Below are 12,249 nucleotides of genomic sequence, written 5' to 3' on the forward strand. Positions count from 1 at the left end.
CTGTACACAGGGTGGGTTTGGTGAGGTACACTCTGCTTGTACACAGGGTGGGTTTGGTGCGGTACACGCTGCTTATACACAGGGTGGGTTTGGTGTTATACACTCTACCTGTACACAGGGTGGGTTTGGTGAGGTACATTCTGCCTATACACAGGGTGGGTTTGATGAGGTATACTTTACCTGAAGTTCTGTGACATTGATCACAAGTCGTGGGAGTCAGTTGCCAGCGATCGCCGGAACTGGCGGGCAGCCATAAAGGCGGGGCTAGTCGAAGAGACTTAGCAGCTGGCAGGAAAAAAGACAGAAGCGCAAGGGGAGAGCCAACTGTGTAACAGCCCTGACAAACAAATTTTTCTGCAGCACCTGTGGAAGAGCCTGTTATTCTAGAATTGGCTTTTATAGCCACTTCTAGGCGCTGCTCCACAAACCACTGACCACCTCCAGGTGCTTACTCATTGTCTCTCGAGACAAGGAGGTCAAAGAAAACTCTACCTGTACACAGGGTGGGTTTGGTGAGGTACATTCTGCCTGTACACAGGGTGGGTTTATTGAGGTACATTCTGCCTGTACACAGGGTGAGTTTATTGAGGTACATTCTGCCTGTGCACAGAGTGGGTTTGTTGAGGTACATTCTGCCTGTACACAGGGTGGGTTTGGTGAGGTACATTCTGCCTGTACACAGGGTGGGTTTATTGAGGTACATTCTGCCTGTGCACAGAGTGGGTTTGGTGAGGTACATTCTGCCTGTACACAGGGTGGGTTTGGTGTGGTACATTCTGCCTGTACACAGGGTGGGTTTGGTGAGGTACATTCTGCCTGTACACAGAGAAGGTTTGTTGAGGTGCATTCTGCCTGTACACAGGGTAGGTTTGGTGCAGTACACGCTGCTTATACACAGGGTGGGTTTGGTGTTATGCACTCTACCTGTACACAGGGTGGGTTTGGTGAGGTACATTCTGCCCTTACACAGGGTGGGTTTGGTGAGGTACACTCTGCTTGTACACAGGGTGGGTTTGGTGCGGTACACGCTGCTTATACACAGGGTGGGTTTGGTCTTAGACACTCTACTTGTACACAGGGTGGGTTTGATGAGGTACATTCTGCCTGTACACAGGGTGGGTTTGGTGAGGTACATTCTGCCTGTACACAGAGAAGGTTTGTTGAGGTACATTCTGCCTGTACACAGGGTGGGTTTGGTGAGGTACATTCTGCCTGTACACAGGGTGGGTTTGGTGAGGTACACTCTGCTTGTACACAGGGTGGGTTTGGTGAGGTACACGCTGCCTGTACACAGGGTGGGTTTGGTGAGGTAGTTTCTGCTTGTACACAGGGTCGGTTTGGTGAGGTACACTCTGCTTGTACACAGGGTGGGTTTGGTGAGGTACACACTGCTTATACACAGTGTGGGTTTGGTGAGGTACACTCTACCTGTACACAGGGTGGGTTTGGTGAGGTACACTGCATGTACATAGAGTGGGTTTTGTGAGGTACATTGTGCCTGTACACAGAGTGCGTTTGTTGAGGTACATTCTGCCTGTACACAGGGTGGGTTTGGTGAGGTACATTCTGCCTGTACACAGGGTGGATTTGGTGAGGTACATTCTGCCTGTACACAGGGTGGGTTTGGTGATGTACGCTCTGCTTGTACACAGGGTGGGTTTGGTGAGGTACACGCTGCCTGTACACGGGGTGGGTTTGGTGAGGTACTCTCTGCTTGTACACAGGGTCGGTTTGGTGAGGTACATTCTGCCTGTACACAGTGGGTTTGGTGAGGTGCATTCTGCCTGTACACACAGTGGGTTTGGTGAGGTACATTCTGCCTGTACACAGGGTGGGTTTGGTGAGGTACATTCTGCCTGTACACAGGGTGGGTTTGGTGAGGTACATTCTGCCTGTACACAGAGAAGGTTTGTTGAGGTACATTCTGCCTGTACACAGGGTGGGTTTGGTGAGGTACATTCTGCCTGTACACAGGGTGGGTTTGGTGAGGTACACTCTGCTTGTACACAGGGTGGGTTTGGTGCGGTACACGCTGCTTATACACAGGGTGGGTTTGGTGTTATACACTCTACCTGTACACAGGGTGGGTTTGGTGAGGTACATTCTGCCTGTACGCAGGGTGGTTTTGATGAGGTATACTTTACCTGAAGTTCTGTGACATTGATCACAAGTCATGGGAGTCAGTTGCCAGCGATCGCCGGAACTGGCGGGCAGCCATAAAGGCGGGGCTAGTCGAAGAGACTTAGCAGCTGGCAGGAAAAAAGACAGAAGCGCAAGGGGAGAGCCAACTGTGTAACAGCCCTGACAAACAAATTTTTCTGCAGCACCTGTGGAAGAGCCTGTTATTCTAGAATTGGCTTTTATAGCCACTTCTAGGCGCTGCTCCACAAACCACTGACCACCTCCAGGTGCTTACTCATTGTCTCTCAAGACAAGGAGGTCAAAGAAAACTCTACCTGTACACAGGGTGGGTTTGGTGAGGTACATTCTGCCTGTACACAGGGTGGGTTTGGTGAGGTACATTCTGCCTGTACACAGGGTGGGTTTGTTGAGGTACATTCTGCCTGTACACAGGGTGGGTTTGGTGAGGTACACGCTGCCTGTACACAGGGTGGGTTTGGTGATGTACACTCTGCTTGTACACAGGGTGGGTTTGGTGATGTACACGCTGCCTGTACACGGGGTGGGTTTGGTGAGGTACTCTCTGCTTGTACACAGGGTGGGTTTGTTGAGGTACATTCTGCCTGTACACAGGGTGGGTTTGGTGAGGTACATTCTGCCTGTAGACAGGGTGGGTTTGGTGAGGTACACTCTCCTTGTACACAGGGTGGGTTTGGTGTGGTACATTCTGCCTGTACACACGGTGGGTTTGGTGAGGTACATTCTGCCTGTACACAGAGAAGGTTTGTTGAGGTACGTTCTGCCTGTGCACAGAGTGGGTTTGGTGAGGTACACGCTGCCTGTACACAGGGTGGGTTTGGTGAGGTACACGCTGCCTGTACACAGGGTGGGTTTGGTGATGTACACTCTGCTTGTACACAGGGTGGGTTTGGTGATGTACACGCTGCCTGTACACGGGGTGGGTTTGGTGAGGTACTCTCTGCTTGTACACAGGGTGGGTTTGTTGAGGTACATTCTGCCTGTACACAGGGTGGGTTTGGTGAGGTACATTCTGCCTGTAGACAGGGTGGGTTTGGTGAGGTACACTCTCCTTGTACACAGGGTGGGTTTGGTGTGGTACATTCTGCCTGTACACACGGTGGGTTTGGTGAGGTACATTCTGCCTGTACACAGAGAAGGTTTGTTGAGGTACATTCTGCCTGTGCACAGAGTGGGTTTGGTGAGGTACATTCTGCCTGTACACAGGGTGGGTTTGGTGTGCTACATTCTGCCTGTACACAGGGTGGGTTTTGTGAGGTACATTCTGCCTGTACACAGAGAAGGTTTGTTGAGGTACATTCTGCCTGTACACAGGGTGGGTTTGGTGAGGTACATTCTGCCTGTACACAGGGTGGGTTTGGTGAGGTACATTCTGCCTGTACACAGGGTGGGTTTGGTGTACTACATTCTGCCTGTACACAGGGTGGGTTTGGTGAGGTACATTCTGCCTGTACACAGGGTGGGTTTGGTGTGCTACATTCTGCCTGTACACAGGGTGGGTTTTGTGAGGTACATTCTGCCTGTACACAGAGGGTTTGTTGAGGTACATTCTGCCTGTACACTGGGTGGGTTTGGTGAGGTACACTCTGCTTGTACACAGGGTGGGTTTGGTGCGGTACACGCTGCTTATACACAGGGTGGGTTTGGTGTTATGCACTTTACCTGTACACAGGGTGGGTTTGGTGAGGTACATTCTGCCTATACACAGGGTGGGTTTGATGAGGTATACTTTACCTGAAGTTCTGTGACATTGATCACAAGTCGTGGGAGTCAGTTGCCAGCAATCGCCGGAACTGGCGGGCAGCCATAAAGGCGGGGCTCGTCGAAGAGACTTAGCAGCTGGCAGGAAAAAAGACAGAAGCGCAAGGGGAGAGCCAACTGTGTAACAGCCCTGACAAACAAATTTTTCTGCAGCACCTGTGGAAGAGCCTGTTATTCCAGAATTGGCTTTTATAGCCACTTCTAGGCGCTGCTCCACAAACCACTGACCACCTCCAGGTGCTTACTCATTGTCTCTCGAGACAAGGAGGTCAAAGAAAACTCTACCTGTACACAGGGTGGGTTTGGTGAGGTACATTCTGCCTGTACACAGGGTGGGTTTATTGAGGTACATTCTGCCTGTACACAGGGTGGGTTTATTGAGGTACATTCTGCCTGTGCACAGAGTGGGTTTGTTGAGGTACATTCTGCCTGTACACAGGGTGGGTTTGGTGTGGTACATTCTGCCTGTACACAGGGTGGGTTTGGTGAGGTACATTCTGCCTGTACACAGGGTGGGTTTGGTGAGGTACACTGTGCCTTTACAGGGGGTGGATTTGGTGAGGTACACTCTGCCTTTACAGGGGGTAGGTTTGGTGAGGTACACTCTGCCTGTAGACGGGGTAGGTTTGGTGAGGTACACTCTGCCTTTACACGGGGTAGGTTTGGTGTGGTACACTCTGCCTGTACACGGGGTGGGTTTGGTGAGGTACACTCTGCCTGTACACGGGGTGGGTTTGGTGAGGTGCACTCTGTCTGTACATGGGGTGGGTTTGGTGAGGTGCGCTCTGCCTGTACACGGGGTAGGTTTGGTGAGGTACACTCTGCCTGTACACGGGGTGGATTTGGTGAGGTACACTCTGCCTGTACACGGGGTAGGTTTGGTGAGGTACACTCTGCCTTTAGACAGGGTGGATTTGGTGAGGTACACTCTGCCTTTATACGGGGTGGATTTGGTGAGGTACACTCTGCCTGTACACGGGGGTAGGTTTGGTGAGGTGCACTCTGCCTGTACACGGGGTAGGTTTGGTGAGGTACACTCTGCCTTTACACAGGGTGGATTTGGTGAGGTACACTCTGCCTTTACACAGGGTGGATTTGGTGAGGTACACTCGGCCTTTACACAGGGTGGATTTGGTGAGGTACACTCTGCCTGTACCCGGGGTAGGTTTGGTGAGGTGCACTCTGCCTGTACAAGGAAATTGACAGAGCCTTGTGCCTTATAAAATTTCTTTCGCTTGCGTATCACTCTTGATTTGACAATCCAGAAATAATTTTGATGAAGTGTCCCAAAGGACTTGAATTCCATTAAAGTATGTTTCAACTGTGTATTTTTTTCCCTGTTTGTATGAGCACATCCACTGGATGCTTTGTGTTCTGTACTCTGTAGCAAGACATACATTCGTGTGGAACCTGCTTTGTACGGAGCTGCTAATGAACCCTTCTCTCATAACCCTACCCCTCACGTTCCCTGGTCCCCCACGCTCCACCCCACCCCACCACATGCACCCCCCCACTGTGCACTCCCAGACCTCCCACGCATATGCTCACTACCCCCCACGTGCTGCCCAGCCCCTGTCCATGCACCCCCACAACCCAGCCCACCGTTTATTTTGCTTGGGGCCTCAGTGCTGAATTCTTTCAGCATTGCTCATTGACAGAAATAGTCAACACAGTGGGACAAGGGGGTGCTGGTTGTTGCTTGTAACATTTGGATTAGTTAAGCTGATAATGGCGAGTGCCCCTGTGAAGCAGATCCTCCTGTTAAATGGCTTTGTGGTGTAGACACTGTGTAAACTGATGGAAATGTGTTTGCTATTCTGAAAGTAATTCTGGTTCTTTGTGCAGGTGAAAGAGGCTGCACATTTTGTGGTGGTCTGGGCCATCGTATCACGGATTGTCCAAAACTCGAGGCCATGCAGACGAAGCAGGTCAGCAATATCGGGCGTAAGGACTACCTGGCTCATAGCTCAATGGACTTCTAACCTCGTACATCCCCAGTGCATCCAGCAGCTCCAGGAACAAATCTGTACACTGCAGAGAGAGAGACCGGGTGATTGGTGTGTGATTCTGTGACCAGCTCCGTGCATTTCATGTTTTACTGTCTAGCTGAAAGCACTTTTAGGTAGTATTTCATTGTTGCAGAACACTTAAGTCTGTCAAGCAGCTGCTTACTGCCTTATTTGGACGTTAAGACTCCGATGAGCAAGTCCCGTCAAACTGCACCTTAACTATGGACTTCAGTAAATGGAGTACGTCCTTCAATGGGGTATGTCCTTAGTCGCTTGATGAACGCTCTTGGTTTGATGATCTTCATTCACGTGTCAGACACTCAACTGACCAAGAAAGTAACTGCATGTGTTGAAAATAAATACTTTTATTTCTTAAATATCTGCTCGGTGCCTCTCTCTACCCTCCCGACAGTAAGTCTTATAAAACTGCTCACGGCTCCAGGATCATCCTGGAATGCAAAGGTAATCCCAGCTTTTCGTCTCCACTTGCAACCACTTCCTTAAAGCCTTCTGCTCTGTCTCCTCCATTTCTGACCTCCAACAGTAAGTGCAAGGAGCTCATGGACTTCTTTGTCACTAAGATTGAGACCATCCATTCTGGTGCCTTTTCCACTTGCCTCTCTTTCCCTTAGCCCACCAGGCCAAACTTCCCTAAGGGAACACGGAGTTGCCAAAAAGATGGGCATGGATTTGGGAGGTGACAATAGGTTGAACCACTTTGGAAAGAAAAGGGAGGTTGGAGATGGGGCAGGCAATTTGCAAGGCCAGAGGTGTCAAAGGTGGGTTTTTTTGAGGAGGGGGTTGATGATGGACTTGAAGGGGAGGGGAGCAGGTTCTTGTCCTCTTGCACTGAACTCTCATATTTCTCTAGTTTCTCTCCTATCTTCCCTCCTGCCTTCTCTAAGCTCATCTTGTCCATGAGACCTACATCTTGCTCCTTCAACTCTATTCCCATTAAATAGCGGACCACCCATTAGCCTTCCTGGCCCACAAGTTAGCTGCTAGTATGAATGGTTCCCTCTCCTCAGGTACTGCCCTGAGTAAGTAGCACAAAGTTCAGTTCTGCAGAGTACTGTTTCTACAGAGTACTAAACTAGGAATTTGGTGAGTGAGGAAATTCAGTGCAGTGAGGGAGGAGGTGCTGTTCTGGTACTGTTTAAACAAAAAAAACAAGGAGTTGTCCAAGAGAGGGAGCGAGACACGAGAGCTGAGGTCTAGAGGTTTAATTAAAATAAATCTGGATTCTAAAACTGGAAATAGAGATTTTGTTCAAATCATGGAAGGGGCAGCTAAGACTGTTGCTTGCGGTTCCTGCACCATGTGGGAACTTCAGGACATTTAGTGTGTCTTGGGAGACCACTTGTGTAGGAAGTGTCTTCAGCTGCTTGAGCTGGAATTCAGGGTTTCCGAGCTCGAAGGGCAGCTGGAGTCACTGCAGAGTGTGAGGGTTTCCTGGATTGTACATTCCAGGAGGTGGCCACTCTATAGGCAGAGAGTTCAGGATAGTAGATGGGTGGCCATCCAAAAGCATAGGAAGAGGCAGATGAGCAGGAGTCTTCGGGGTCTGTGTCACTATCAAATCAGAACTCAGCTTTGGAGACTGTTGGGAGTGACAACATATTGAAAGAGTGCAGTCCAGACCGTGGCACCAATTAGTAAGGGACTGCACAGGAAGGAACAGCAAAGCATAGAAATGCAGTCATTATAGGAGATTCAATAGTTAAGGGGATATTCAGGCATTTCTGTAACTGCCATCCTGAGTCCTGCATGGTGTGTTGCCTCCCTGGTACCAGGGTAAAGGACATCATGGAGAGGATGCAGAATATTCTGGCTCACTCCTTCCCCCTGCAGAAGTTGTGAGACACATTGGTCCCAACAACACAGAGAGAGCAGGTAGTGAGGTCCAATGTTCAGATTTTCAGGAGCTAGGAAGGAAGTTAAAGAGTAGGACCTTGAAGGTGGTAATCTCTGGATTACTGCCAGTGCTGTGTGCTAGCGGGAATAGAAGTAGGAGGATAGGGAGAATCAAATGCATAGTTTGAGGAATGGTGCAAGAGGGAAGGCTTCAGATTCTTGGGACATCGGACCAGTTCTGGGGTAGGAGGCACCTATTCAAAAGGGAGAGTTTGCACCTCAACAGGACTTGCACCAATGCCCTTGTGGGGTGGTTCACTAGTGTAATTGGAAGGGGGTTGGGCACCATCACATAGAAGCAGAAAAGAGGAATAAGGTGCATAAAGGAGTGAGAGTGTTGGTTAGTGCTAGAGAAGGTAGTAGGATCATATTAGATAGGAGCAGACTAAGAAGGATTACGAGAAATACAAAGACAGGTTTCGAATGCATGTATGTAAATGCAAAAAGTCTGGTGAATTAGATTGTTGAGCTACAAGTGCAAATAGCCATGTGGGAATATGATGAGGTAGCAATAACAAATGTGGCTTAAAAGTGGTGAGGAATGTGTGCTTAATATTCACAGATAGAAAGTATTCAGAACGATAGAAAAGGAGAAAAGGGAGGTAGGGTGGCAGAACTAATTAGGGAAGTCATTGTGGTGTTGGAAACAGAATATGTCCTTGAAGGGCCAAGGACAGAATCTATTTGGTTAGAATTGAGAAGCCAAAAAGGGTATGATCACGCTACTGGGGGTATTCTATAGGGCTCCAAATAGTGTGGCGGTGATAGAGGAGCAAATCTGCAGGGAAATCAGAGATGCACAAGAAATATAGAGTGGTGATATTGGGGGACTTCAATTACCCAAATATCAATTGGGGTAATGTTGGAGTTAAAGGGAAAGGAAGTGGGATGAATTTCTGAAATGTGTTCAGGAGAACTTCCTTGCCCAGTGTGTTCTCGGTCCAACCAAGAAAGAGGCATTACTGGATCTGGTGCTCAGGAATGAGGTGGGCCAAATGGATCAAGTGTCTGTAAGTCAACACTTGGGTAAGAGTGATCATTGTATCATAAGATTTAGATTAGCAATGGAGAAAAGCAAGGAACAAACTAAAGTAGAACTTCTTAATCGGAAGATGGCTAATTTCAATGGGATGAGAGGGGATCTAGCCAGTGTAAAATGGAACCAAAGAGTGACAGGAAAAACTGTAACAGAACAATGGGTGATCTTCAGGAAGAGATTTTTCAGGTACAGGCTAGGTTTTTTATATTCGTTTGTGGGATGTGGGCTGGCTAGGCCGGTATTTATTGCCCATCCCTAATTGCCCTTGAGAGGTGGGCAATCCAACATTCCAACAAGAGGGAAAGGCGGGGAATCTCCTTGGATGGTGAGCAAGATAGAGAATATGATGAAACAAAAAATGCTGTATGATGTTTATCAGGTGAATTCTTCAATTGGAACCAGACCAAATACAATACGTTAAGAGGGAAAGTGAAGAGGAAAATAAGACTGGCAAAGAGAGTATATGAGAATAAAATGGCAGTTAACATAAAAGGGAATACAAAAATCTTCTATCTGCATGTAAATAGTAAGTGGGTAGTTAGAGGTAGGGTGGGGCCTATTAGGGACAAATTGGATGATATATGCTTAGAGATGCAGGGCTAGGCTAGAATACTTTGTGAGTACTTTGTATTGGTGTTTGCTAAGGAAGAGGATGCTGTGAAATGTGGTAATGTTATTGGACTAGTTATCCAGAGGCCCAGACTAATACTCCAGAGGCTCAAGTTCAGAAATCTCACCACGGCAGCTGATGGAATTTAAATTCAATTAATTAATAGATCTGGAATAAAAAAACTCACCTCAGTAATGGTGACCATGAAACTACTGGATTGTCATATAAACCCACCTGGTTCATGAATGCCCTTTATGGCAGGAAATCTCTCCTTACGTGCTCTGGCCTATATGTGATTTCAGAGCTACAGCAATATGGTTGACTCTTAACTGTTCTCGGAAATGGCCGATCAAGACACTGAGTTGTTACAAACCCACTACAGGAAAGTCAAAAAGAGTAAAACCGGACAGACCACCCAGCATCGACCTAGGCACCAGAAATGACAAAATCGATCCTGCAAAGTCCTCCTTACTTACATCTTGCTAATATCTGGGGACTTGTGCCATATGAACATGCATACGAATTAGGAGCAAGAATAGGCCAGTCGACCCCTCGAGCCTGCTCTGCCATCTGAAACGATCATGGTTGATCTTATTGTGACCTCAACTCTACTTTCCTGTCCACCTACTGTGATGACCATGTGGTGTGTCGTGGGTGGTTCTGTAAGCCGGTCACTCGTTTACCACAGGTACTGTCCCCCAAATGTTTTGAAGACCTTACTCTTGATATCAATGGCACATAACAACGACACAAAGCATTTGTTCCCACAGCACAAACAAAAAATGCTGGAAATACTCAGCTCTGGTAGCATCTGTGGAGAGAGAAGCAGAGTTAACGTTCCAAATCAGTGACCTTTCATCAGAACTGGCAGATATTAGAAATGTAAAAGATTTTAAGCAAGTAAGGCGGGGGGGGGGTGGGGAAAGAGATAACAAAAGAGCATGGTGTGCTGAAAGACAAAGCATTCGTACAGAGGGGGTGTTAATGGACAGAAAACTGAGCAGCCTGGCCCCAAGCACAAACATGAAAAAAAACAGTGGGTAGGCACAGTAGAAACAAAGTAAATAAACTAAAAATAAACACAAAAAATAACTGAAAATAAAAAGGGGGGCCTGTCATGCTCTGAAATTATTGAGCTCAATGTTCAGTCCGGCAGGCTGTAGTGTGCCTAATTGGTAAATGAGATGCTGTTCCTCGAGCTTGTATTGATGTTCACTGGAACACCGCAGCAATCTCAGGACAGAGATGTGGGCATGAGAGCAGGGTGGGGGTGGAAATATTATACCATTAACATATTTTCCTTTGATCTATGATCTTCTGGTCAGTTCACTGTGACCTTGTCCTATCAACACCTTCTCTTTTGTTATCATTTGCCCCACCCCCACTAGCAGATCGTAAAGGTAAACAACACAGTTATTTAGACCTGCTATCACTTCATTCATTAATCTTTGGAATGTAACTGGGGTATTTTTCAGACCGAATGGCATTAATTTGCACTGAAATAAGCCATCGGGGGTGACAAAGGTGGAGATTTCTTTTGCCTGCTGCGTCATTGGAACTTGCCAATATCCTTTCAATAAATCTAATTTGCTGATGCAGGTGGAATTTCCTACCTGGTCTGTACAGTCTTCGATACGGGGGATTGGGCATGAATCTGTTTTTGTAACTGCATTGACCTTGCCGCAATCAATACAGAGCCTAGTTGAACCATCAGGTTTGGGAACCAAAACTTTAGGAGAGCTCCAGCTACTCTGACTGGCTTTGATCAAATCATTTTCCAGCATGCACTGAATTTCCAGGCGGACCTGAGCTAGCTCATTTGGGTTCATTCTGTAGGGGTTCTGTTTTATTGGTGGGGTCTCTCCTACCTCCACATGGTGTACTGTCAAAGGTATGCAACCTGGTTTGTCCCTGCAGACTTCCTTGAACTCCATTAATAATGTGATTAGGTCCTATCTCAAGTGTACAGAGAGATAGTCCAGTGTCTAATCTGTTTAGAATGTTGGTGTTTTCCAATTTCACGGTAGGGCTTTCAATTTCAGAGTTTTCAGGGTTCTTATCCTCGTCCAGTTAGTCCCCACTACAGGTCTCTTCATCTATCATTTTTCCTGCCTGGCACACATTTACTGATCTGTCCAGTTCCCGACTGTAGTATCTTTTCAGCATGTTAGTATGACACAGGCTTTGCTTTTTTCCTTCTGTCAGGAGTCTTAATTAGGTAGTTTACCTTATTCACCTTTTTCCCTCCATTATATGGGCCATGGCATGCTTGCCTTCATCGGTCGGGGCATAGAGTATAAAAATTGGCAAGTCATGTTGCAGCTGTACAGAACCTTAGTTAGGCCACACTTAGAATATTGCGTGCAATTCTGGTCGCCACACTACCAGAAGGACGTGGAGGCTTTGGAGAGGGTACAGAAGAGGTTGACCAGGATGTTGCCTGGTCTGGAGGGCATTAGCTATGAAAAGAGGTTGGAAAAACTCAGATTGTTTTTACTGGAACAACGGAGGTGGAGGGGCGACATGATAGAGGTTTACAAAGTTATGTGCAGCATGGACAGAGTGGATAGTCAGAAGCTTTTTCCCAGGGTGGAAGAGTCAGTTACTAGGGGACATAGGTTTAAGGTGCGAGAGGCAAAGTTTAGAGGGGATTTGCGAGGCAAGTTTTTTACACAGAGGGTGGTGAGTGCCTGGAACTTGCTGCCAGGGGAGGTGGTGGAAGCAGGTACGATAGCGACGTTTAAGAGACATCTTGA

General features: G+C 47.6%; 1 protein-coding gene across 1 annotated transcript in view; it reads left to right on the forward strand.

Moving 5' to 3' along the window:
• ddx41 (DEAD-box helicase 41) overlaps nucleotides 1-6,307 on the forward strand; it is a 92,654-nt gene extending 86,347 nt beyond the window's left edge. The window contains exon 17 of the mRNA XM_068057813.1: nucleotides 5,767-6,307. Within this exon, the coding sequence (XP_067913914.1) occupies nucleotides 5,767-5,903 (137 nt within the window). The 3' untranslated portion in view covers nucleotides 5,904-6,307. The remainder of the gene's footprint in view (nucleotides 1-5,766) is intronic.
• The last annotated feature ends 5,942 nt before the right edge of the window (nucleotides 6,308-12,249 follow it).

The sequence above is a fragment of the Heterodontus francisci genome, chromosome 26 (genome assembly GCF_036365525.1).
Source record: "Heterodontus francisci isolate sHetFra1 chromosome 26, sHetFra1.hap1, whole genome shotgun sequence".
Taxonomy (NCBI): Eukaryota; Metazoa; Chordata; class Chondrichthyes; order Heterodontiformes; family Heterodontidae; genus Heterodontus; species Heterodontus francisci.